A 24,577-nucleotide genomic window follows, 5' to 3' on the forward strand; every position below is an offset into this window, starting at 1 on the left:
AAAGGCACGGATTAATCAAGGACAGTCAGCATGGATTTGTTTAGGGAAGGTCGTGTTTGACTAACTTGATTAAATTTTTTGAGGAGGTAACAAGGAGGGCCAATGAGGGTAGTGCATTTGATGTAGTCTACATGGATTTTAGCAAGGCTTTTGACAAGGTCCCACATGGCAGACTGGTCAAAAAAGTACAATTACTTGGGATCCAAGGGAAAGTGGCAAGTTGGATCCAAAATTGACTCAGTGGCAGGAAGCAAAGGGTAATGGTCGACAGGTGTTTTTGTGACTGGAAGGCTGTTTCCAGTGCAGTTCCGCAGGGCTCAGTACTAGGTCCCTTACTTTTGGAGGTGTATATTAATGATTTGGACTTAAATGTTGGGGGCATGATTAAGAAGTTTTTAGATGATACAAAAATTGCCCGTGTGGTTGATAGTGAGGAGAAAAGCTGTAGACTGCAGAAAGATATCAATGGACTGGTCAGGTAGGCAGAAAAGTGGCAAATGGAATTCAATCTAGAGAAGTGTATGGTAATACATTTGGGGAGGGCAAACAAGGCAAGGGAATACACAATAAATGGGAGTATACTATAAAGCCTAGAGGAAGTGAGGGACCTTGAAGTCCATGTCCACAGATCCCTGAAGGTAGCAGGACAGGTAGATAAGGTGGTTAAGAAGGCATATGGAATACTTTCCTTTATTAGCCGAGGCGTAGAATATAAGAGCAGGGAGGTTATGCTGGAACTTTATAAAACACTGGTTAGGCCACAGCTTGAGTACTGTGTACAGTTCTGGTCACCACATTACAGGAAGGATATAATTGCACTAGAGAGGGTACAGAGGAGATTTACAAGCATGTTGCCATGACTGGAGAATTTTAGCTATGAGGAAAGATTGGATAGGCTGGGGTTGTTTTCCTTGGAACAGAGGAGGTTGAGGGGAGATTTAATTGAGGTGTACAAAATTATGAGGGGCCTAGGTAGAGTGGATAGGAAGGCCCTATTTCCCTTAGCAGAGAGGTCAATAACCAGGGGGCATAGATTTAAAGTGATTGGTAGAAGGATTAGAGGGGAGCTAAGGAAAGATTTTTTCACCCAGAAGGTGGTAGGGGTCTGGAACTCACTGCCTGAAAGGGTGGTAGAGGCAGAAACCCTCAACTCATTTAAAAAGTACCTGGATGTGCACCTGAAGTTCTGTGACCCACAACGCTATGGACCAAGTGCTGGAAAGTGGGAATAGGCTGGGTGGCTCATTTTCGGCCGGCACGGACATGACAGGCCGAATGGCCTCCTTCTGTGCCGTAAATTTTCTATGATTCTATGATTTCTATGATGGGTCGAATGGCCTCCTTCTGTGCTGTATGATTCTATGATTCTCTTTCTCTTTCTCTGCAGGATGTAAGCGTTACAAATGAACTGAATTTGGGCAGTCTCAACCCACATGCAAGTGGGCATCCATCCATTTCATAATGTCAGAATTGTTAATAAACTGGAGCTCTCACTGACAGAAGTCCTAAGGATGACTGTTGTGAGAAATGGAAGTGCCACGCTGGTGCCACAGTAGGGGTATTTTAGTTGGTGGCTGTGTTAAGGCACATTATCAAGAAAGATTAGAGGGAGTTTTACTTTGCATCAAGTCGTGCTATAGATCTGAATTGAGAGTGTGAAATACTGATACTGGATGCAAGACTGAAAATTTGTTTAGTTGTCTCACATTCAGATCCCTCATGTTAATAAACACAAAAATTCAGCAAAAACAAAAAATAATTAAAATTACTTGCAAGTGAATAAAAGCAACAGTATACCCTCACTATCATTTATTATCCTTTTTGTATTCCTACATGATTTTCTTTAGCAATGGTATTGAAAATACTAAGAATGTGCTTCGAACCCCCTTAACACCACCACTGACATAATTGCTTTCAGTATATCTACACCTCTGGACTACAGATAAGTTCCCCCATAGAATGCTGTGTTTTTCTGGTTTTAGTCAAAATTCACATGGAAATTTTAGCCAGTCACTCCAATAACATGATCAAATTGAGAAATATGCCTTCTGATTGGCTGCCACCACAACAACAATTTGAATTTACTTGACCATGGAAAAACATTGCAAGGTTCTTCACATTTATTTATTCGTTCATGGGATGTGGGCGTTGCTGGAGAGGCCGGCATTTATTGCCCATCCCTAATTGCCCTTGAGAAGGTGGTGGTGAGCCGCCTTCTTGAACCACTGCAGTCCGTGTGGTGAAGGTTCTCCCACTGTGCTGTTAGGAAGGGAGTTCCAGGATTATGACCCAGTGACGATGAAGGAACGGCGATATATTTCCAAGTCGGGATGGTGTGTGACTTGGAGGGGAACGTGCAGGTGGTGTTGTTCCCATGTTCCATAAAAATGGAAACCAAGCCAAGGAAGGAGACATTAGGAGGCGTGACCAAAATCTTGATCAAAGAGTTGTGTTTTAAGGAGAGATGGGGCTTTAAACAAATAAAAGTGGGGGAAGGGTTCAGGTAAGTGTAAATGTATAAGTCTAAAGAGAAAAATCAAGGCTGTAGAGCAGAGTAGCGATTTGGGTAAAAACAAGCAGAGTGTGTCAGGAAGGGACAAAGAGTTTAACAAAGGTAATAGGACATTGGTGACTAAGGTCGCATGAGGGAAAATAGTAAAAAGTTAAAATTAAAGGCACTATATCTGAATGCACAAAGCATTCGTAACAAGATAGATCAATTCATGACACAAATAGAGATAAATGGGTTTGATCTAGTAGGCATTACTGAGACGTGGTTGCAGGGTGACCAAGGTTGGGAACTAAATATTCCAGGGTACTTGACTTTTAGAAAAGATAAGCAACATGGAAAAGTTGTGGGGGGCGGAGGGCAGCTCTGATAATACTGGATGAGATAACGACATTGGTGAAAAAGGATCTTAGCTCAGAAAATCAGGATGGAGAATCCGTATGGGTGGAGCTAAGAACTAACACGGGGCAGGAAACACTGGTGGGAGTAGTTTATAGGCCCCTTAACAGTGGTTATAGACAGAATATAAATCAGGAAATTAAAAAAGCATGTAACAAGGGTAATGCAATAATCATGGGGAACTTTAATCTTCATACAGATTGGGCAAAACAAATTGGCAAAAGTAGTTTGGAGGATGAGTTTATGGAATGCATTCAAGACAGTTTTCTACAACAATATTTCGAGGAACCAACTAGGGAACAGGTTATTTTAGATCTAGTATTGTGTAATGAGACAGGGTTAATTAGTAATTTTATAATTAAGGATCCTCTGGGGTCGAGTGCTCATAATATGATAGAAGTTCATATTGAGTTTGAGAGTGATGTAGTTAAGTCCGAAACTGGAATTTAAACAAAACCAATTACGTAGGTATGAGGGGCAAGTTGGCTATGGTAGATTGTGAAATTAGATTAGAAGATATCAGTAGATAAGCAATGGTCAGCATTTAAAGAAATAATTAATAATTCTCAACAAATATACATTCCCTTGAGGAATAAAAACTCCACGGGAAAAGTGATCCAACCATGGCTAACTAGAGGAGTTAAGGACAATATTAGATTAAAAGAAGAGGCTTACAATGTTGCCAAGGACAGTAGTAAGCCTGAGGACTGGGAGGGTTTTAGAAATCAGCAAAGGATGACCAAGAAATTAATCAAGAGGGAGAAAATTGAATATGAAAGTAAACTAGCAAGAAATATAAAAACAGATTGTAAGAGCTTCTACAAGTATGTAAAAAGGAAGAGATTAATGAATGTAAACGTGGGTTCCTGAGAAGCTGAGACAGGAGAAATTATAATGTGGAATAAGGAAATGGCAGGGACGTTAAACAAATATTTTCTATGTCTTCACAGTAGAAGATGATAAAAACATACCGGAAATAGCAGAGAACCAAGGATCTAATGAGAGTGAGGAATTTAAAGTAATTAATATTAGTAAAGAAAAAGTACTGGAGAAATTAATGGGACTAAATGCCAACAAATCCCCTGGACCTGATGGCCTACATCCTAGGGTATTAAAAGAGGTGGCCGCAGAGATAGTAGATGCATTGGTTTTGATCTTCCCGAATTCCCTCGTTTCTGGAATAGTCCCCACGGATTGGAAAGTAGAAAATATAACCCCGCTATTCAAGAAAGGAGGGAGAGAGAAAACAGGGAACTATAGGCCAGATAGCCTGACATCAGTAGTAGGGAAAATGCTAGAATCTATTATTAAGGATGTAGTAATAGGGCACTTAGAAAATCATAATATGATTAGGCAGAACCAACACGGTGTTATGAAGAGGAAATCATATTTGACAAATCTATTAGAGTTTTTTGAGGGTGTAACTAGCAGGGTAGATAGGTGGATGTAATATATTTGGATTTTCAAAAGGCATTCGATAAGGTGCCACACAAGAGGTTGTTACACAAGATTAGGGCCCATGGGATTGGGGGTAATATATTAGCATGGATTGAGGATTGGTTAACGGACAGAAAACAGAGAATAGAAATAAATGGGTCATTTTTGGGTTGGCAGGTTGTAACTTCTGGGGTGCGACAAGGATCAGTGCTTGGGCCTCAGCTGTTTACAATATACATCAATGACTTAGAGAGTAATGTATCCAAGTTTGCTGATGATACAAAGCTTGGTGGGAAAATAAGCTGTGAGGAGGAGGGAAAGAGGCTGCAAAGGGATATAGACGGGTTAAGTAAGTGGACGAGAAAGTGGCAGATGGAGTATAATGTGGGGAAATAGAAAAGCAGAATATTTTTTAAAAGGTGAGAGACTAAGAAATGTTGGTATTCAAAGGGATTTGGGTGTCCTTGTTCACGAATCACAGAAAGTTAACCTGCAGGTACAGCAAACAATTAGGAAGGCAAATGGTATGTTAGTCTTTATTGCAAGGGGGTTGGCGTATAAGAGTAAGGAGGTCTTGCTGCAATTATATTGGGCACCTGGAGTACTGTGTACAGTTTTGGTCTCCTTACCTAAGGAAGGATATACTTGCCTTAGAGTGAATATAACAAAGGTTCACTAGATTGATTCCTGGGATGAGAGGGTTGTCCTATGAGGAGAGGTTGAGTAGAATGGGCTTATATTCTCTGGAGTTTAGAAGAATGAGAGGTGAGCTCATTGAAATGTATAAAATTCTTAGAGGGCTTGACAGGGTAGATGCTGAGAGGCCGTTTCACCTGGCTGGAGAGTTTAGAACTTGGGGCATAGCCTCAAGATAAGGGGACAGCCATTTAGGACCGAGATGAGAAAAAATTTCTTCACACTTTGGAACTCTCTACCCCGGAGGGCTGTGGATGCTCAGTCGTTGAATATATTCAAAACCACGAATTTTGGATACTAATGAAATCAAGGGATAAGAGGATAGGGTGTTAAAGTGGAGTTGAGGTACAAGATGAGCCATGATCTTATTGAATGACTGAGCAGGCTCGAGTGGTCATATGGCCTACACCTGCTCCTATTTCTGTGTTCTTAAAGAATAAGAGTTGCAGAGGCAGAAGGATTTAGAGAGGGAATTCCAGAGTGTGGGATTGAAGGCACAGTCGCCAAAGGTGGGGCAAAGGGTCAAAAGCCCAGAGTCAGAAGAATGAAGAGGAACAGGGGAGTTGAGGGATGGAGGAAGTTACAGAGATAAGGAGAGGCAAGGCCATGAAGGGATCAAAACGCACAGATGTGAATTTTATATTAGGTGCGTTGGGAACCGGGAGACAATGTAGATTAGCAAGAACAGTGTTGACAGGCGAGCGGGATGTGGTATGGGATAGAATATAGGCAGCAGAGTTTTGGATAAGCTTAAGTTTACATAGGGTGGAGAATGTGAGCCCAGGCAGGAGACCATTGGAATAATTCAGTCTGGAGGTGACAAGGGCAAGGCCATTTCAGTGGTAGATGACCTGAGGTAGGGGGCTGAGGTGAATGATGTTAAGGAGGTAGAAGTAGACAGTCTTTGAGATGGAAAGGATATGGCTTTGGTTGTTCAGCTCTGAGTTGCATAAAATTCAGAGATTGCAAACAGTTTGGTTCAGAATGAGGCAATGGTTAGGGAAAAGAATGGAATCAGTGGCAAGCGTACGGAATTTATGGGGGATTAAAGATGATGGCTTCATGTATGCAAAGCTGACCACACCTGAGACTTTGGGAAGTCAGCAATGGTAATAAAATGCTGTTGTCTCTTCAATTGCTCCTCCATGCTCTTGCAGAGGAGTCAGAGCAATCCAGAACAGTACATCGGTCACCTCTCTTTGTGCTAATGGATCTAAAGGCCAATTTTGTTTACATGCACTTTGGGATGAAAAGCTTCCCTGCTAGGAGAGTACATTTGGAAATTCGCCCCATAGCACCTTGTCCATATGATACTGGGCCATCATGACATGAGCATTCACTTGACTTGGAGGCTACAGTCCTTCCATTGTTCATGGAAAATTAGAGACTTCTCCTCAAGTCTGGGAAGACCCAGTAGTCAAAAAATGAATAGCTGTTGCTATTTTCACAATGTGGAGATGCCGGTGATGGACTGGGGTGGACAAATGTAAGGAATCTTACAACACCAGGTTATAGTCCAACAGTTTTATTTGAAAATCACAAGCTTTCGGAGATTATCTCCTTCGTCAGGTAAGTGAGTGAATGAGATGTTCTCAAATCTCATATCTTATATTAGGCTGGGACACCATCACACCAATCAAAGGTGTCGTTGGTGTTCAGACAGGTTAGCCACGGAAAACAGTAGGTCCCAGTATACTGAATACACAATGGGTCAAATTACACAGACAAAGAGAGAAAGAAACCCGAAAGGCAGAGAGAGAGAGAGAGAGAATGTCCAGTTGTATTAAAAACAGATAACTTTTTTTTCTGCTGGTGGGGTTACGTGTAGCGTGACATGAACAGCCAGAGGTAGAGTGGGTGGAGGTAGTGATGATCCCTTTAAATTAGTTTCCAGCATTACACACACCTCGGGCAATTCCTGAATCGTTGACAACCATTTGCTTTTGGAACGAAAGCTGGTTCTTTGGATTCAGGTTTGCGTTTTTTGGTTTGCAGCGGAGGCAAAAACAACTGATCTGAACCTGTCCAAACTCAGCTCATGATGCCTTATAGGGCCCAGTTCTTCTGCGTATGCTTGACATCTCAGCTGTTTCCTGGCCCCTGCAAACAGCCCGGGAAACGTTTGGCAGATATGTGACTGTAGAATCTTTATGTTCAATTTAAGGATTAACCTTTTCATGAATCTTTTATTTGGAGCCAGAAAACAAGGGAGCTGTCCTTTGTCTCTGATTCCCGAGCCTAGGGTGTGTGTGCTTGTATCAGACCAGCAAAAGAGTTGAATAATTTACTGTCAGTTACAAGTCCGAGTGCTGGAACTGCTTAAAATGAACTAATGCAGAGAGAAGCTGTGACTTATGGAAAATCATTGCAAATAAGAGAACTGATAGTTTGAAAAGAGTTTCACACACAACCTGAGCTGAATGTAAGTCATTGTTTCCCTGAGGTTCCTGTCAGTCTTTCAGCTTTTGAGAAACAGTAGGAAAATGTTTCTGAAGGTGCTCTGAAAATAAAATGATTTTCCCTTGTGGCAGAGTAACAGGATTGACTGCCAATGTTTTATTCTCGTTGCTGTAAAGAAGGGGGCCTAGAAATTGGATTTGCCCACATCGGGGCACGATCCCGGTGCAGGCCGGCAGCAGGGCCATGGAAAATTGGTCCGCCAGCCTCATTAGGATAGTACCGGCAAGCTGTGGGCGCCAGTCACGGCCCCAGAAGCAGCTCACTGGCCGCAGGAGGGAGCCAGCTGAGGTCCTCAGGTGAGTCTGGGTGGGGGGGAGAGGCAATCGGGAAGAGGGACGAGTGGTGACCTGCACCACTTGGCTCCACATTCAGATAAGTAAAAAGTTTTAAACTTCCCTATTGAGTGGCAGCCTCCAGCGATTCTTTTAAGGACTGCTGGCTTGGCTGCTGTGCAACTGAGAAAACTGACCACAGCCTGCACAGTGGTCAGTCACCAACAAATTTTACAAAAGGGACTTGAAGAGAAAAAATTTGCTGGGCTATGGGGAAATAACGGGGGAGTGGGACTAATTGGATAGCTCTTTCAAAGAGCCGGCATAGGTACGATGGGCCGAATGGCCTCCTTCTGTGCTGTATGATTCAATGATGATTCTGTGAAACAGGCGTTAGGTCCTCGATTTGCAGAAGCAATGGGTCTAATGGGCAATGGGCCTAATGCCAGTTTCAGGTGGGCACCCTGGATGACTACAGAGCGCCCTAACCAGTAAGACGTGCAGTGTACTTCCGTTGCGCTCTGAACGCATGCACGTCGCACGCCTTATTAGGTCCTGTTTTTTTGCCCGAGAAATGGGACACTGAAAAGTTGAATATCTAGGCCAATAATTCTTTTTTTAAATACCAGCAACAGGAATAAAAGAATTCCTGCCCTAAAATTTTTTTAAAAATATATATGTTCTCCCCTCCTTTGATTGCTTCCGCCCACCCCCCCCACACAACTCACACTGGGCAACATTCTCAACCTGCTCCGATGAATAAAGTAACTACCATGGTCAACAAAAGACCAGCACAAAAGAAAAAGTTATTCTTTTTTCAGTAAACTCACAGAGTGGTTCGAATACTATCTATAGTATTAAGAAAGCAATCATAATTTCCTTGTGAGCTCATAGAATCACAGAATCTTACAGCACAGAAGGAAGGCAGCCTGCCCATGGCGCTCATATCGGCTCTCTGAAAGAGCTATCCACTTAGTCACATTACACTGCCCTTTCCCCACTTCTGTTTAAAAATATTCTTTTTCAAATATTTATCCTTTTAAAAACTATGGTGGATTCTACTTCTACCATTGTTTCTGGTAGTGCCTTCCTTAACCTAACAATCCTTAGCATAAAAAATTCTCCCAATTGCTTCCTTCATTCTTTTGGTGTGATCTTAAATTATTTCCTCTATTTACCATCTCACTGATCAGTGGAGATAATTTTAAGTAGCTGGGTGCAAAATATCTTACCTGCTGCGTTGTTACTATTAGTAGTGGTTAAAATACTTGATCAAAATTGCGAGACTCCGGTTCTGGCAGATTCTCATTCCCAATTGATCAGCCATTGATTGGCTAAATCAGGAGCATCATACATTGTGTGTCCTGCCTCACACGTTCAAGTCCCTGATCTGCGTTCTCCATCAACCAAGACACTGCACTGGGATGGAAGTTTTGTAGTTTCTGGGCAAATGTGTCTTCTGGGTAATTCATAATTAACCATCTTTATAACTAAAGTAGCAACATTTAGAGTCTCTATGTAATATGGTTAGAGAAAATGTATGACATGCTTTGAAAGCAGGAAACTCTCCTTTTTCTAATATCCATTAGCATAAAAAATAACTCTACTGGATTTGAAATATTTCAGAGTATTTGTCTCTTCAAGAACTGACATTGGTCTCCTCAAAAGCCAAATTATAACTAAGCAGATCCTGAGTCTTCAATGGAAGTCAAGAATGCAACTTTAATTTAATATTTTATAATAGAAACAGCAGTTTTTGAACACAAAAAATACAAGTCAAGGATATAGTTATAGATATTATTTGTTAGCAAATAAAATGTTCTTGGCGAAGTTACTTTAAAAGCTGACTTGCTGGCCCACATAGATTTACTTTTCATTAATTCCAACTAAATATAGGGAAGACCGAAGCCATTGACTTTGGGCCCCGCCGCAAACTCCGTTCCCTAGCCACCGATTCCATCTCTTTCCCTGGCCACTGTCTGAAGCTGAACCAGACCGTCCACAACCTTGGCATCCTATTTGACCCTTAGATGAGCTTCCGACCACATATTCGCTCCATCACCAAGACTGTCTACTTCCACCTCCATAACATAGCTTGTCTCCGCCCCTGCCTCAGCTCATCTGCTGCTGAAACCCTCACCAATGCCTTTGTTACCTCCAGACTGGACTACTCCAATGCTCTCCTGGCCGGCCTCCCATCGTCCACCCTCCATAAACTTGAGCTCATCCAAAACTCTGCTGCCCGTATCCTAACTCGCACCAAGTCCCGTTCTCCCATCACCCCTGTGCTTGCTGACCTACATTGGCTCCCGGTCTGGGAACACCTCGATTTTAAACGTCTCATCCTTGTTTTCAAATCCCTCCTTGGCCTCGCCCCTCCCTATCTCTGTAACCTCCTCCACCTACAACCCTCCAAGATCTCTGTGCTCCTCCAATTCTTGCCTCTTGCGCATCCCTGATTTTAATAGCTCCACCATTAGTGGCCGTGCCTTCAGCTGCCCAGGCCCTAAGCTCTGGAATTCTCTCCCTAAACCAATCTACCTCTCTCTCCTCCTTTAAGATGCTCCTTAAAACCTACTTCTTTGACCAAGCTTTTGGTCACCTGTCCTAAAACCTCCTTATGTGGCTTGGTGTCAAATTTTGTTTGATAACGCTCCTGTGAAGCGCCTTGAGACGTTTTACTATGTTAAAGGCGATATATCAATGTGAGTTGTTGTTGTTGTTGTTGTTGTTGTTTTGATGAAAATATTTCACAACTCTCTTTAACTATAGATCTGTATTCAGCTGCTTCTCAAATATTAACCCCTACAATGTTGGCATCTGGAGCGCAAAAAGGAAAATCAAGCTAGGAGGAGGTGGAGTATCGCACACCCATAATAGAGCCTGCCTAATTTTCCTTCTATTTATATTAATGAAAGGAAAATCAGGCCAGATCCATTAAGGATGTCTGTTCCTCCTGCCCAATTTTTCTGTCTGCCCTCTGCCTAAGCAACGATTAATGCCCAGGCAGTTAAGACAAAAATCTACCCCATTATTGGTTATTTTGATAGCATCACCATTTTATGGAAGCATAGTGAAGTGATTTGTGATGTCCTGGTAATGCTCCTCACGAAGATTGCATAATGCCTGGGGTCAACTTATCACAGATTGATCCTTTGCTTATCATATACGTCTGCTTTGTTCCTACAGGATAAGCAATTACAAAATTAGCCTTTGGGGAATCATGGCTATAGTTTAAAAGTATGGGGGTAATTTGAACCTAACTCATCCGCTGGGAATGGAACGGGTTCATATTGGACTCCCATTTTACACGCCACCCAATTTTTCGCTCCGTTGACTTCAATAGAGCTTAAAATCGGGATGGCATATAACAGGCATCCAACCCAAACCCGTTCCATTCCTGCCGGGTTGGTTAGGTTAAAATTACTCACTATTAGTCATGACACTCACAACTCACAATGTCAGCTGAAGAAAAGTACAACCAGGCACAGAAATCAAAGCTATCAATTATAGATGGTGCAAGGGCTGCCTTTCAATATCCAAAATATGTAAATGCTTTATGCTATAAAGTATTCTGCATATCCTACCCATTCAGAGACATATCCACCTAGGTATCAGGGAGAAACAATATGCCAGCGATAGAGGAATGCATTTCTTGGAGAGGGCTGTCCACACTTTCCAACCTCTGATCCACGGTGCTGTGCATCTGATCAGTAGCAATGAACATATCCTCCAAAAATTTTACCTTGAAAACGGACTCATTGATATCTGAACACACTTGCTGCTCCACTGGTTCCCTAGTTCTGTTATGCCTGTATCCCGCAGCTGGACTCATTAATTTGACTTCAACCAACAAAAATACTGCATCCTCCATACTAACTGTATTCTCACATGGTTGTGACAAAGTACCAGACGGTAGGTGTAAGTGCTTCACTTTCTGTGTTGATGCCTGCTTTTGTAGCACTTGTGTGTGTACTAGATGTGATGCAATGTGTTATGATGAGTGTTCTTGAACTCCAGAGGATGACTCTCATAAGATCCTGTTAGTCTAAACAAAAGCTGTCACTTCATAATTGTCAATTGTGTGCTTTTTCTCAGGTATCGGACAACAAAAATAAAGTGGGCAAATGCTTGCGACCTTACTATGAAACGAAAGCTGGAACAGTGCAGCAATTTAAACTTGTATTTTGGGGAACATTTGAACCTGGCAAAGGTAAGTTTGCACTTTCACGTGTTTTACAATTGCATTTGTTCTTCAATTGCATCAAAGAAAACAAAACTAAATGTTTTTGCTTATTATTTGTTTTGAGCAAGTATATGTGACATTGTGATTGTTTAGAAAGGGAGTCCTAGTGAGCCCAAAAACGAACAAGGAATATTATTGGCTCATTAGTTGGTTCTTGGGTTGTCATGATACATATATCTGATGCTCTGGAGGTCTGCAGAATAAATAGGTGTTGAAAGTCAGGTGGGACCCCTGAGAGGAGAGAATTGCGAATTGTAAATGATGATCAAAAAATGGCAGAGGTATTTAATAACTATTTCACATTACTCTTTACTCAACAGTAGGATATCAGAGAGAAGAATTCTGAAATAGTTGAGAGCACAATAAGCAATATGGATCAAAGGAAAATTTTAGATAAGTTAGTTAAGCTAAAAGAAGACTAGGGCCTGATGGAATGCATCCGAGGATTCTAATGGAATTGAAGGAGGAAATTACAGAGGCCCTAGAAATTATGGCCCAGAATTTGCTGGAGACTTGCACCACTATAATGGCTCATCTACGTCGTAGGGCCCGTTTTATGGTGCGAAAGTCCCACACCACTGCTTCACACCACGCCATAATTTCCTGGAACTTTTACACCATAAAACCACTTCCCTCTCCAAAAAAATTAAACAGCTAATTTTCATAGCTCCGCCACTCCTTTAAAATCAATGGTGCTTGTGAGTTTGCTGAAGTAACGTTGTTGCGACCACCACAGCCACTTTGACCATTAAAGAATGGTACTGGCAGTCTTTCTAATGTAAATATCCATTGCTCGTTCATCTACCTTTTTAATTCCACTGGATTTCTGTAGTAGGACTACACACTATGGGAACAGAAAGAAATTTTCCCGTCCAAGATTCACAAAAATACATGAACCGAACCAGGACTAAGTGGCAGCAACTTGATTTCAGCACAAGAAAGAAACAAATAGAAAGAAAGAGAAAGAAAAAAAGGGGAAAAAAAGGAAAGAAAGAAAGAAAGAATGAGCAACTTCTACTGCTTGAGCTTCATCCTTTTATGCAATTGCTAAATACACGTACGAAACCAAAGGGAAACTATACATTCACTCTAAATATTCGCCATAATGATACAACTCACATTTTGTCAGTGTGGTTTGCCAGCTTAGTTAATTCAAAATGTATCCCTCTTTATATCTTTCAGTAATTTGTTGTCGGATATAAATAAATAAGATTGAAATTCCGGATCCGCCTCTATGCTCACTGCAGCATATTCTAAGTATTTTATCAGCACTTTGTGGCGTAAATTCACCACTGGAGGATCAAGGAGCATAATGGTCTGACTTATGGCATTCATTGCCAATTTTGCCATTGCAGTGAATTCTGGGCCTATATTTTAGAGGTCTCTGTTGAGTGTCGATGTGTGTCACAGCACTGGAGAGTGGCCAATGTAGTTTCCATTTTTAAAAAGGGAGACAAATAATCTGGGTAATGACAGACCAGTTAGATTAACATCTGTGGGAGGGGACATTTTAATTAAGGGTGAAATTACAATGCAACTGGATAAAGAGAATATTGTTAAAAGTAGCCAGCACAGATTTCAAAAGGGATGATCATACTTGACAAACCTTCTAGAATTCTTTGAGGAGGTAACAGATATGGTAAATAGGGGAAATGCAATGGAGGTAATGTACGTGGACTTTAGGAGAACGCTGAAGAAGATTAAGGGATATAGAATTAGGGGAGGATAGCAAATTGGATTAAAAATGGGTTAGAAGGGAGAAAACAGAGAGAAGGAGTAAAGGGCAGTTTTTCAGAGTGGTTGGAAGTGGGTAGTAGTGTCCTACAGGGTTCAACTCTGGGGCCACTTCTGTCCACTGTGTATATCAATAATTTGAATAAAGGGGAATGATATCAACATTTACAGATGATATCAAAATAGGAGCTATAGTTAATTCTTTAGAAGACCAAAGGAAGCTGCAAAGAAATATTGATAAGATGGGGGAATGTCCTGAAAAGTAGAATTCTACGTCAGTAAATGTGAGGTGATGCATTTTGGTGAACAAGTAACAACAATAATTATACTCTGAATGGAAGTAGGCTTGGTGCTGTAGAAGAGTGGAGAGATTTGGGGTACAGGTTCACAGAATGTTAAAGACAGCATCTCAGGTGATAAGGCTATAAGACTAGCTAATGGGATTCTAGGTTTTATCTCAAAAGGTAAATAATATTAAAGCCAAGAGGTAATGATGACCCTAGATAAAAATTTAGTTAGACCTCAGCTGGAGCACTGTGTGGAGTACAGTAAAAAATGAAATCCACTTATTCTAGATTTTTTTTTCCTGCTGCTCATGCCTCACAGTTGTTGTTTGTAGATTTTCTGCCTGATTGCCATAACTTACAGTACAGTTCCAGAGGAACAGGGTAAAAACTATAACCCTCATGATTCATCTCATACACGCACACAGACACAGATACGCACATACACACATGCATGCTGGCAATCACAGCAGCCAACCCCAAGTGAAATTTCCATCTTAAGACCCATATTTCAGACATAAGGGCAAGCCTGTGGGGGGGTGGGGGTGGGGGTGGGGGAGGGATGTCCTGCAGGCCTATACCGGTTAGAACTCTTCAACTGAAACTATTGAGGTAAATTTTATAATTTAGCATTCCCACCACATAGCATCGGTAGCGTAAAAGTTTCATGCTGTGGTAACCCTCACTTCTATGGAAATATTCAACTTCGCTCCATATGTTATCTGCTGCCCGTTGTTCAGTAAATAGCACAGCTGTTTGACATCCTGTCTTGGGAAGCAGAGGCAATGAAGACGGGTCTCCTGTGACATGTCCATGTACATATGGAGAGGTCTATAAATGCAGGCCCAGGGGTAGTCACTACATCTCATTCAAGCACCTTATTTTTTGCCCTCAAATCACCTATTGGAAAATCAAGGACCCTCTAAATCGGTTGTGTGAGGTCAGGCATTGAATTTTCTGGCCTACACTCAAGAAGCCCCGAACCAGTGATGAGGCCTCACAAAATGCCAGGTCATTACTGCCAGTTGGTTCAGGTGGAGTCCGTCCCTCCTTTGAAGCCTCCTCTTGTTCCAAAAGTGGTCCCAAGGCCTTGTAAACCTCCCTGCAATAGCTTTTCCAACTGAAAATTCAGCTGCCTATATATTACAGTAGTAATGATGCTTTAGACACTTTATTACTGTAATAATGATTATTTTGGGGGTCACAATACATAAGCTGAAAACAAAGAAAACTGGTTGGCCCAGGGAGAAAGGAGTTTTCCTGAACCTACCAGCAGCCTAAACTTCAATAAATCCAAAGCTTAGTTTAGAAAATGTTTGTGTTCCATTTACCTTTTGAGGCAACGACTACATTAAAACCTGACAGACATAATACTGAGCAATAATGATGTTTGAAAACTATGAACCTTGACAGAGAAAACTCTAATTCTGCATTTATCATTACGATGAACAGGAAGTTATCTTTTCAGATGTTACATGAAAGTTACTCAAGTACTCAGAGTTAATTCTGCAGTATATTGCCCACTGATGAGCATCTGTCTATTGTTCACATTGAGCTGCTTGTACTTCAGGAAGTCATTCCCAGCGTTAGAGCAGGTTTTCATTAAGGACTTTATGAGATAGTGAAACATATGTGACTCAATATCAATTTGGACTGATTTACTATGTACCCTATATTGAAATACTATTTTAGCCCTTTCATGTACTTCTTTGCTTCCATCTTATTTGCCTTAAGTTTACTTTGGTTCAGTACATTTTTTTTTCTTTTTTGTTCTATAGCATAAAACTGTTTATTACCAGTTTCACCTTCTTTACATCAAAACAAATGAGAAAGGGCATCTTAACTGAAGGAGGACAGAGTAAAAATGAGAAAGCAAAAATTGGAGAAAACTTTTTGGTGTTGGTCATTTACATGGAAATTCAATTTAAGCATGTTATGACAATGAAATGTGACAATGACCTCTGGATCCAGCAGTAAAATTAAAGTCAAGTCAGAGAATTCAGGGAGATTTAAGGATTATTTAACTGTTGAATGAAATATTCAATATGACATATAAGTTGAATCCCAGACAGCCATTCGCATTATATGGGTAATTTTCCAACTTTGCATTCCTCCTGGGAAGCCTCGTCTGTATATAGGAAAATTCAGCGCACACTGGACATTTTTCTTCCCACTGCGATCGAAAAATTGTGCTCATTTTGTCAGCATTTCCAATATGCATTTGCAGCAGGTGAGGCTCACCAGTGGGAGTGCAAAATTGGAAAATTAACCCTTATGTTCTCAGTTTAGCTGCAACGATGGAAAGTTATAGTAGGACACCCAAGTTTGAATCCAAGGCACAACTGATATTTCAAAGGAAAGAAAGACTTGCATTTATATAGCATCTTATAATATCTCTCAGAAACATCTCACAGAAATATTTCTAAGTTATTCTCATGTAACGGATTACTTTGAAGTGCACTGATTGCTATTATGTAGGTATTTGTTGCAGTAAACTTTCACATACCAAGTTCCCATAAACAGCAATGAGATGCATGACCAGCTAGTCTGGTTTTGATGATGGTGGTTGAAGGAGGAATGTTCTCTGGATACTTGGAAAATTCTTTGCTCTTCTTCTAAATAATGCCTTGCGATCTTTACCATCCACCTGAACCACCAGAACAGGTCGACAAGGTTTTCAGTTCAATATCTCATCTAAATGATAATACCTCTAATAGTCCAGCATTCATAGTATCATTGTAGGTACAGCACAGGAGAAGGCCATTTGCCCCATCATGCCTGTATCGGCTCTTTCAAAGAACTATCCAATTAGTCCTATTCCCTTGCTCTTTCCCCATAGCCCTGTAAATGTTTTCCCTTCAAGTCTTTATCCAATTCCCTTTTGAAAGTTACTATTGAATCTGCTTCCACCACCCTTTCAGGCAGTGCATTCCAGATCATAACAACTTGCTGCGTTAAAAAAATGTTTCCTCATGTCGCCCCTGGTTCTTTTGCCAATCACCTTAAATCTGTGACCTCTGGTTACTGACCCTTCTGCCACTGAAAACAGTTTCTCCTAATTTACTCTATCAAAAATGTTCATGATTTTGAACACCTCTATTAAATCTCCCCGTAACCTTCTCTGTTCTAAGGAGAACAACCCCAGCTTCTCCAGTCTCTCCACGCAACTGAAGTCCCTCATCCCTGGTACCATTCTAGTAAATCTCTTCTGCATCCTCTCTAAGGCCTTGTCATCCTCCCTAAAGCGTGGTGCCCAGAATTGAACACAATACTCCAGCTGATGCCTAACTAGTGTTTTATAAATGTTTAGCATAACTTCTTTGCTTTTTTGCTCTATGCCTCTATTAATAAAGCCCAGGATCCCATATGCTTTTTTAACAGCCTTCTCAACTTGTCCTGCCACCTTCAAAGATTTGTGTATGTGCAACCCCTGGTCTCTGTTCCTGCACTCCCTTTTAAATTGTACCATTGAGTTTATATTACCTCTCCTCATTCTTCCTATCAAAATGTATCACTTCACACTTCTCTGCAATAAATTTCATCTGCCATGTGTTTGCCCATTTCAAAAGTCTGTCTGTGTCCTCCTGAAGCCTGTTACTATCTTTCACATTGTTTACTACATTTCTGAGTTTCATGTCATTTGAAAACTTTGAAATTATACCGTCTATACCCAAGTTCAGGTCATTAATATATATCAAAAAGAGCAATGGTCCTAATACTGACCCCTGGGGAACACCACAGTATACTTCCCTCCAGTCTGAAAAGCAACCCTTCACCACTACTCTCTGCTTTCTGTCCCTTAGCCAATTTTTTTATCCATGCAGTCACTGTCCCTTTAATCCCATGGGTTATAATTTTGCTAGCAGGTCTATTATGTGATACTTTATCAAATGCCTTTTGAAAGTTCATATACACAACGTCAACCGTACTACCCTCATCAACCCTCTTCATTACTTCATCAAAGAACTCAATCAAGTTAGTCAAATACGATTTTCCTTTAACAGATCCGTGCAGACTTTCATTTATTAGTCCATACTTTTCCAAGTGCAAATTAATTTTGTCCCGGATTATTGTCTCTAAAAGTTTCTCCACCATCGACATTAGGCTGACTGGCCTGTAATTGTTGATTTTATCCCTCTCCCCTTTTTTGAACAGGGCTGTAACATTTGCAATCCTCCAGTCATCCAGCACCCTCCCAATATATAAGGAGGATTGGAAGATTGTGACCAGAGCCTCGGCAATTTCCACCCTTATTTCTCAGTAACCTAGGATGCATCCCATCTGGACTGGGTGACTTTTCTACTTTGAGTACTGCCAACCTTTTAAGTACCTCCTCTTTATATATTTTTATCCTATCCAATATCGCTACTATCTCCTCCTTTAATGCTACAATGGCAGCATCCTCTTCTCTAGTGAAGAGGGATGTGAAGTATTCATTTAGTGCCTCAGCCATGCCTTCTGCCTTCTCAAGACGATCTCCTTTTTTGTCCCCAGTCGGTCCCATGCTTCCTTTGACTACCCTTTTTACTATTTATATGTTTATAAAAGATTTTTGGGTTCCCTTTTATGTTAGCTGCTAATCTATTCTCATACTCTCTCTTTGCCCCTCTTATTCCCTTTTTTAGATCTCCTTTGTACTTTCTATATTCAGCCTGGTTCTCTACTGGGATATGAATCTTACGTTCATCATAAGCTTCCTTTTTCTATTTCATTTTAATCTCTATATCTTTAGTCATTCAAGGAGCTCTACCTTTGGATGCCCTTCCTTTCCCTCTCATAGGAATGTGTCTACTTTGTACCCGAACCAACTTCTCCTTGAAGGCCTCCTATTGTTCAATTGCTGTTTTGCCTGCCAATTTTTTATTCCAATCCACCTAGGCAAGATCCCTTTTTAACTCACTGAAATTAGCCCTCCTCCAGTTAAGTCTTTTTACATTTGATTGTTCCTTGCCCTTTGCCATAATTATTCAAAACCTAATGATATTATGATCACTGTTCCCCAAAAGCTCCCCCACTGAAACATGCTCCACCTGCCCTAATTCATTCCCCAGAACTAGATCCAGCATTGCTTCCTTCTTCGTTGGGCTGGAAACACACTGTTCCAGAAATATCTCTTGTACACATTTCAGGAATTCCTCCCCCTCTTTGCTCTTTCCACTGTTACTGTCCCAGGCTATATTGGGATAATTGAAGTCCCCCATTATCACTACTCTATAGTTCTTGTATCTTTCTGTAATTTGCCTGCAAATTTGCTCCTCTCTCTCCTTCCCAATATCAGTGGCCTATAGTATACACCTAGTCGTGTAATAGCCCCTCTATTGTTCCATAATTCTAACCAAATAGATTCTGTATTTGACCCCTCAACTACATCATCCCTTTCCAGTGCTATAATAGTTTCTTTGATCAATACTGCCACCCACCTCCTTTCTTTCCTTCCCTATCTTCCGTGAACACCTTATAGCCAGGAATATTAAGTACCCAATCCTCCCCTTCTTTGAGCCAGGTCTCTGTTATTGCCACTAAATCATAGTCCCATTTGGCTACTTGAGCCTGCAACTCACCAATCTTATTTACCATGCTACATGCATTTACGCACATGCACTCTAAACTCATCTCAGATTGCCTCACATTTGCCCCCTGTCTGATCCCTCCTATTTCTTTACTCTAGTGCTACTTGTCTCTCCCAGTCCTCTGTGAACCTTGTTTCTCCTCTCTAAAGTTTCATCCTTGTGCCCTTCCCACTGCCAAATTAATTAAAACCCTCCTCCACAGCAGTTTGCACTAGTTTCCCCTAGAAGATAAGTCATATCTCAACTGAGTCATCTGAATGAGAGAAGGGAAGTTGGCCTGAGGAATTGTTCATGTTTCCTGCAAGCACATCCTCCGGTGGGCAACAAAGAAGTATTTGTGGTATCCATGGATACATTAACAAAATTGACACTTTTATTCTCTTGACCAAAGACTGCAATGTGGATGCAGGGAATTAATGGGGTGGGATGGGGTGAAGTATTGTTAAATTAACAACAGTGGAAGAATAATTTTTTAACAGTAATATTTATGGTATTATTTCAGGATTCTGAACTTCTGAGCATTATTTTTCTAAGGGACTCATTAGTCAGGAGAAATAAATAAAATATTTAACAGAACATAAGCCCTTGATGATTCAGTAAAAAAAAACTGGTATTAACTGCTTCTTAACCTCATAGAATCACTATCTGGCTTTAGGAAGAACTCAGTGTAGAGATTAGAATACTCTGTACACCAGGAAGCCAGAGCAAAGCTTGACCACTCTGGATCTGCATTGTTATATTTGACATCCTATTGAAAATGCTTCTCTTAATCTTTAGCTTGAATATTCAGTTCTATTCCTCGATCTATACTCCCGGTCTAAAACGACTACATTGATTTCTTTGTGTGTAATGTAAATAAGTATTCTTTAACTGTTAAACATATTTTTCCTTTGGAAGATTATTGAAAATTCAATGGCAAATGTTAAATTGAATTAAAAGGCCCAATTGGTTTTCAGATTGTGGAAAGTATGCTGTTAGGAATTCACTTTAAAGGCTTTGTGTATTCCTGAAGATCATCTTGAATATTTCTAGCATTATTAAAACACCTTGGGACTGTGCAGGCTGATTCTAGCAGTGGTGCCTCTTTCTGATGTCACCCACAGCACTGGACGGGGAATGCAAACGTATGGTAGACCATGTGATGTCATTACCACTCAGTAATTGCATCGTATAATCACACAGTTTACATTGGCACTACAGCCAGGAAATGACTGTGAGCAATATCATCGCACAAACAATTAACACACTCATTTCAAATTCCCCTCTGTGTTGTATTTATGGAGTCATTAACTCATTTATTTTAAATGGATTAAAGTCTCTGGTAAAATAGTGGAAATAAGGGAGCCTTAAATGTTTATACAATAACATCACTCACAGTAATTTCTAGGCTTACAAGTCCTGTTAATTATGTGCTGTTCCTTCGTTGAACTCTCCAATCAAAAATCCAACATGACCAAAATCAAGCATATCAAAGTTACATTGGTGCCAACGCTCAGACTTACTTTAGCAGTTCCTGATTTTGCACCCTTAAAATTCTATTGTTGGTATAGGATGGACCCGGGCCCAGAATGAATTTGGAATATATTGCTGATTAGTAACTCTCATCTCTTACTGTGAATCTGATCCCCTCATATAACGTCATCTGCCCCATGCAGTGAATTCTAAATGTCTAAAGTGGCTCTCAAAGCTGATGATGTCATCTGAACATCTTGATTGTAAAACCACCCGCTGATTGACTCAGTGCTCTGTTACAGAAGAAAACTCACGATGGGAAAAGTAGAACGAGTTGCTGCAATATCCTTGTAGCAAATGCAACATTTCCATCGTAAATTTATTCCTAATAAAGGGGATGGTTACTCTTGTGACAAGTTAAGTACTTACCCCTATTTTATAAACTAGTCTTTATGCAGAACTGAAAAACTGTTTTTTAATAATGTATTATAATATTCAATTCACTAAAGATATGCCAGTGGGAAGATTACATCAACAGCAACTTTGGAAGATACGTCTTCTTGTTTAGGGGGCTTGTTTCTTGCTAATTTTCTCCACCATTTTTCTGCCTTCCTTTCACTCCTTTCTCTCCTCAAGGCATTGACTCCTTGCTGGGATTAAGTTCTTCAAGTGTTAGTTGCAATCCAATGGCTATTATTCATGTGTCAGACTTGACAAGCAGTGTCCACAGACTATTCCACTGTAGGGTCATCACATCTGAAACCTAACCTGCCCTCATCCTTAGACCATATACACATGCGCTTTCCAGCAACGGTCATTGGGTAGTAAAGAAGAGAGAAGACTCCTGGACAATTTTCCCCTCTCTATCCCAGAGGCACTGAGGTCAATTATGACCCCCCAACCATCCCCTTGGCTGAGATCAGCTAATTCAGCACAGTCTGGAGATTGAACCTGGAACATTCCTGTTCTGCATGGCTCAGCTACACACTGTTACAACTTGTGTTCAACTGCTGAGCCATCAGGAGAGCCAGCCTTGTGGTTTTTGATTCTCCAATGAAAATTTGCAACATTGACTGTGATATTTCTTTTCTTTTCCAACATTTTGCCCTATCACAGAGACAAACTAAAAACAAACCCCTCCAAAGCAGATGGAAATGTAAGGTTTAACAAGCCAACACAGAATAGGTATCCTGACCAACAAAACCACCCAAATGTCATTTGGAATTTTAGTACTTACATTAATCCTAAGCAAAGTCAGAAACAACATCTGTCTGTTACCATGGTGCTTTATCCCTCCTTGTCCTGCTCAACCTCTCCATAGCATTCAACATGGTTGAGCACAGCATCTTCCTCCAATGCCTTTCCTTTGTCATCCAACTTCATGGAACTAACTTTGTATAGTTCCATTCCTATCTAACCAAAGGTAGCCAGAGCTTCTCCAGCAATGCCTTCTCTTCTGATCCCTGCACAATTACCTTTGGATTTCCCCAAGGATTTAGCCTTGGCTCGTCCTCTTCCTCATCTACATGCTGTCCCTTGGTGACATCACCTGCAGACATAGGACACGAATTTAAAAGGGCGACAGGATGGCAGCAGTCGGGGGTGAATGGGCGCGTGGGTAACCCGAATAGTAAAAACTTACCAGGCGGACTGCGCACACGCATGACCTGCTGTCAGCTGGAGCGTCTGGATTTAATGGGCCATTGCTCCAATAGCTTTTGCTGAGGCAAGGAGCAAGGATACAGAATGGAGCAGCAGAGGGGCAAGGCAGTGATGCCTCATTTGAGGTGCTGCTGGCCAGGGTGAGGAGGAGAAGTGAACTATTTTACCCGGCTGACAGGAGGAAGCGTCCTGCCTCTGCCACCAAGAAGGCCTGGCTTGTGGCGGCAGAGGAGGTCACCAGCAGGAGCAACATATCCCACACCTGCAGGAAGCGTTTCAATGACCTAACTAGGTCAGCAAAAGTGAGTACACTTACTGATTCTCCTACATTCTGTGTCGCACATCACCGCCCCCGCTCCCCACGTCAATCTGCACTGCCAAGACTACTCTTTCACATCACTTCTCACACCCACTTAAGGCTCATCCTCAACTTACCTGTACTTCCTGAGCACTTCCTTACTTCCCCATTAATCACCCCACCACTACCACTCACCCCAATCCTGATCCAATGTGATGTCTCTATCTCATACTCACCCTCTGATGTATCTCTTTCATGGTCAGCTTTACCCAAAGCAATGCTTCCATCGATTGGCCACTTCACCATCACTCACTCACACGTATGTACTTTCTCCCCTTGTAGGAGAAGAGAGCACAAAATGCACGTGAGAGGGCGAGGACTGGAAGAGGGCCACCACAAATTGTGGTCCTCACAGAGGCGGAGGAGGAGGCCCTGGAGATCAGCGACACCCTCGAGTGCCTGACCGTCGGGGACTCGAGACTGGCACCCCACAAATGTCTGGTGACACAACTTTAACATTCATCACACACAACATGAATTGATGTTAACAATGCTTGGCATGTTGAACACCTCAGTATGCTCATCGCAACATGACACATCTGTGATGATGCTTAATATTGCCTTCTGTTCTCTTACAGGCCCTTCAGCGACCGCAGTGACCGGAAAGTGCGATTCCTCAGAGGACCTCACAGCCTCTGAGGGTGCACCGTCACATCTTAGCGAAAAATCCACCAGCGCAGATACTCACACCTCAGTGGGTCCAAGTAGTCAGTTAGTTGGGTTGGCACCTGGTGAGTCACCACACTCAAGTGAGCTTGAACAGACACTGGTGGCAGGGGCAGCTGTGGAGAGTCCGCGTCGGTGTGAACACTCCTCTCCAGGCTCTGCTCAGTTGGACGCAGATGCTGAACCCAAGGGGCCATCCTTTAAAAGGAGAATGATCGAGGGACTGCAGCACATTTGCGAGGCACTGGAACAGGTGGCACGCACACTCCTCACAATCGCGGAATAGATGGAGGAGTCCAACTCCTGCATTAGTGGAAAGGTGGCGCAGGTAAATGCGGGAATGTCTGCGATGGAGAGAAGGCTAGCCTCCATCGAGCTTCAAGCACAGCTCACAAATGAGTCCATTCAGGCCCTGACAATGGCCGTTCGGACTCAGGGTGAACAACATTCTGCCACCTTAAACAGGCAGAGACTTTACAATTGGGCTTACAAAGCTTCACACACGTCCTCCAAACTGTTCTCCAGCAGGGTGGTAGGAGTGTTGTGGGCCTGGCCCAGGCGAGGGATGATGGCAAAAGGGGACATGGAAGTGGGGACACCACTCAAAGCGCTCGCACATCTCACCCGTTGCCTCCCTCTCAATCAGTACCCACAATGCTGCCTCCTCTCCAGGTAGCCGAGTCTGCCCCTGCACAGGTGGAGCAGTCTTTGGCGGGGCCCTCATGGGCTCCAAAAGCCAGAGGGCATAGGCCCAAAGCATCTAAGCAGTCAGGGCATGAACATGAGCAACCTGCCACTACCTCTGCTGCAGCCACAGGGGATGCACCACATA

At 41.8% G+C, this 24,577-nt stretch overlaps 1 protein-coding gene across 1 annotated transcript in view; it reads left to right on the plus strand.

Annotated features, from left to right (window-relative positions):
- Positions 1–24,577, plus strand: part of LOC137322176 (PC3-like endoprotease variant B) — a 633,356-nt gene that overhangs the window by 541,652 nt on the left and 67,127 nt on the right. Inside the window, exon 11 of the mRNA XM_067985291.1 lies at positions 11,872–11,986. Within this exon, the coding sequence (XP_067841392.1) occupies positions 11,872–11,986 (115 nt within the window). The remainder of the gene's footprint in view (positions 1–11,871; positions 11,987–24,577) is intronic.

This window comes from Heptranchias perlo, chromosome 5, assembly GCF_035084215.1.
Source record: "Heptranchias perlo isolate sHepPer1 chromosome 5, sHepPer1.hap1, whole genome shotgun sequence".
NCBI classification, from domain to species: Eukaryota; Metazoa; Chordata; class Chondrichthyes; order Hexanchiformes; family Hexanchidae; genus Heptranchias; species Heptranchias perlo.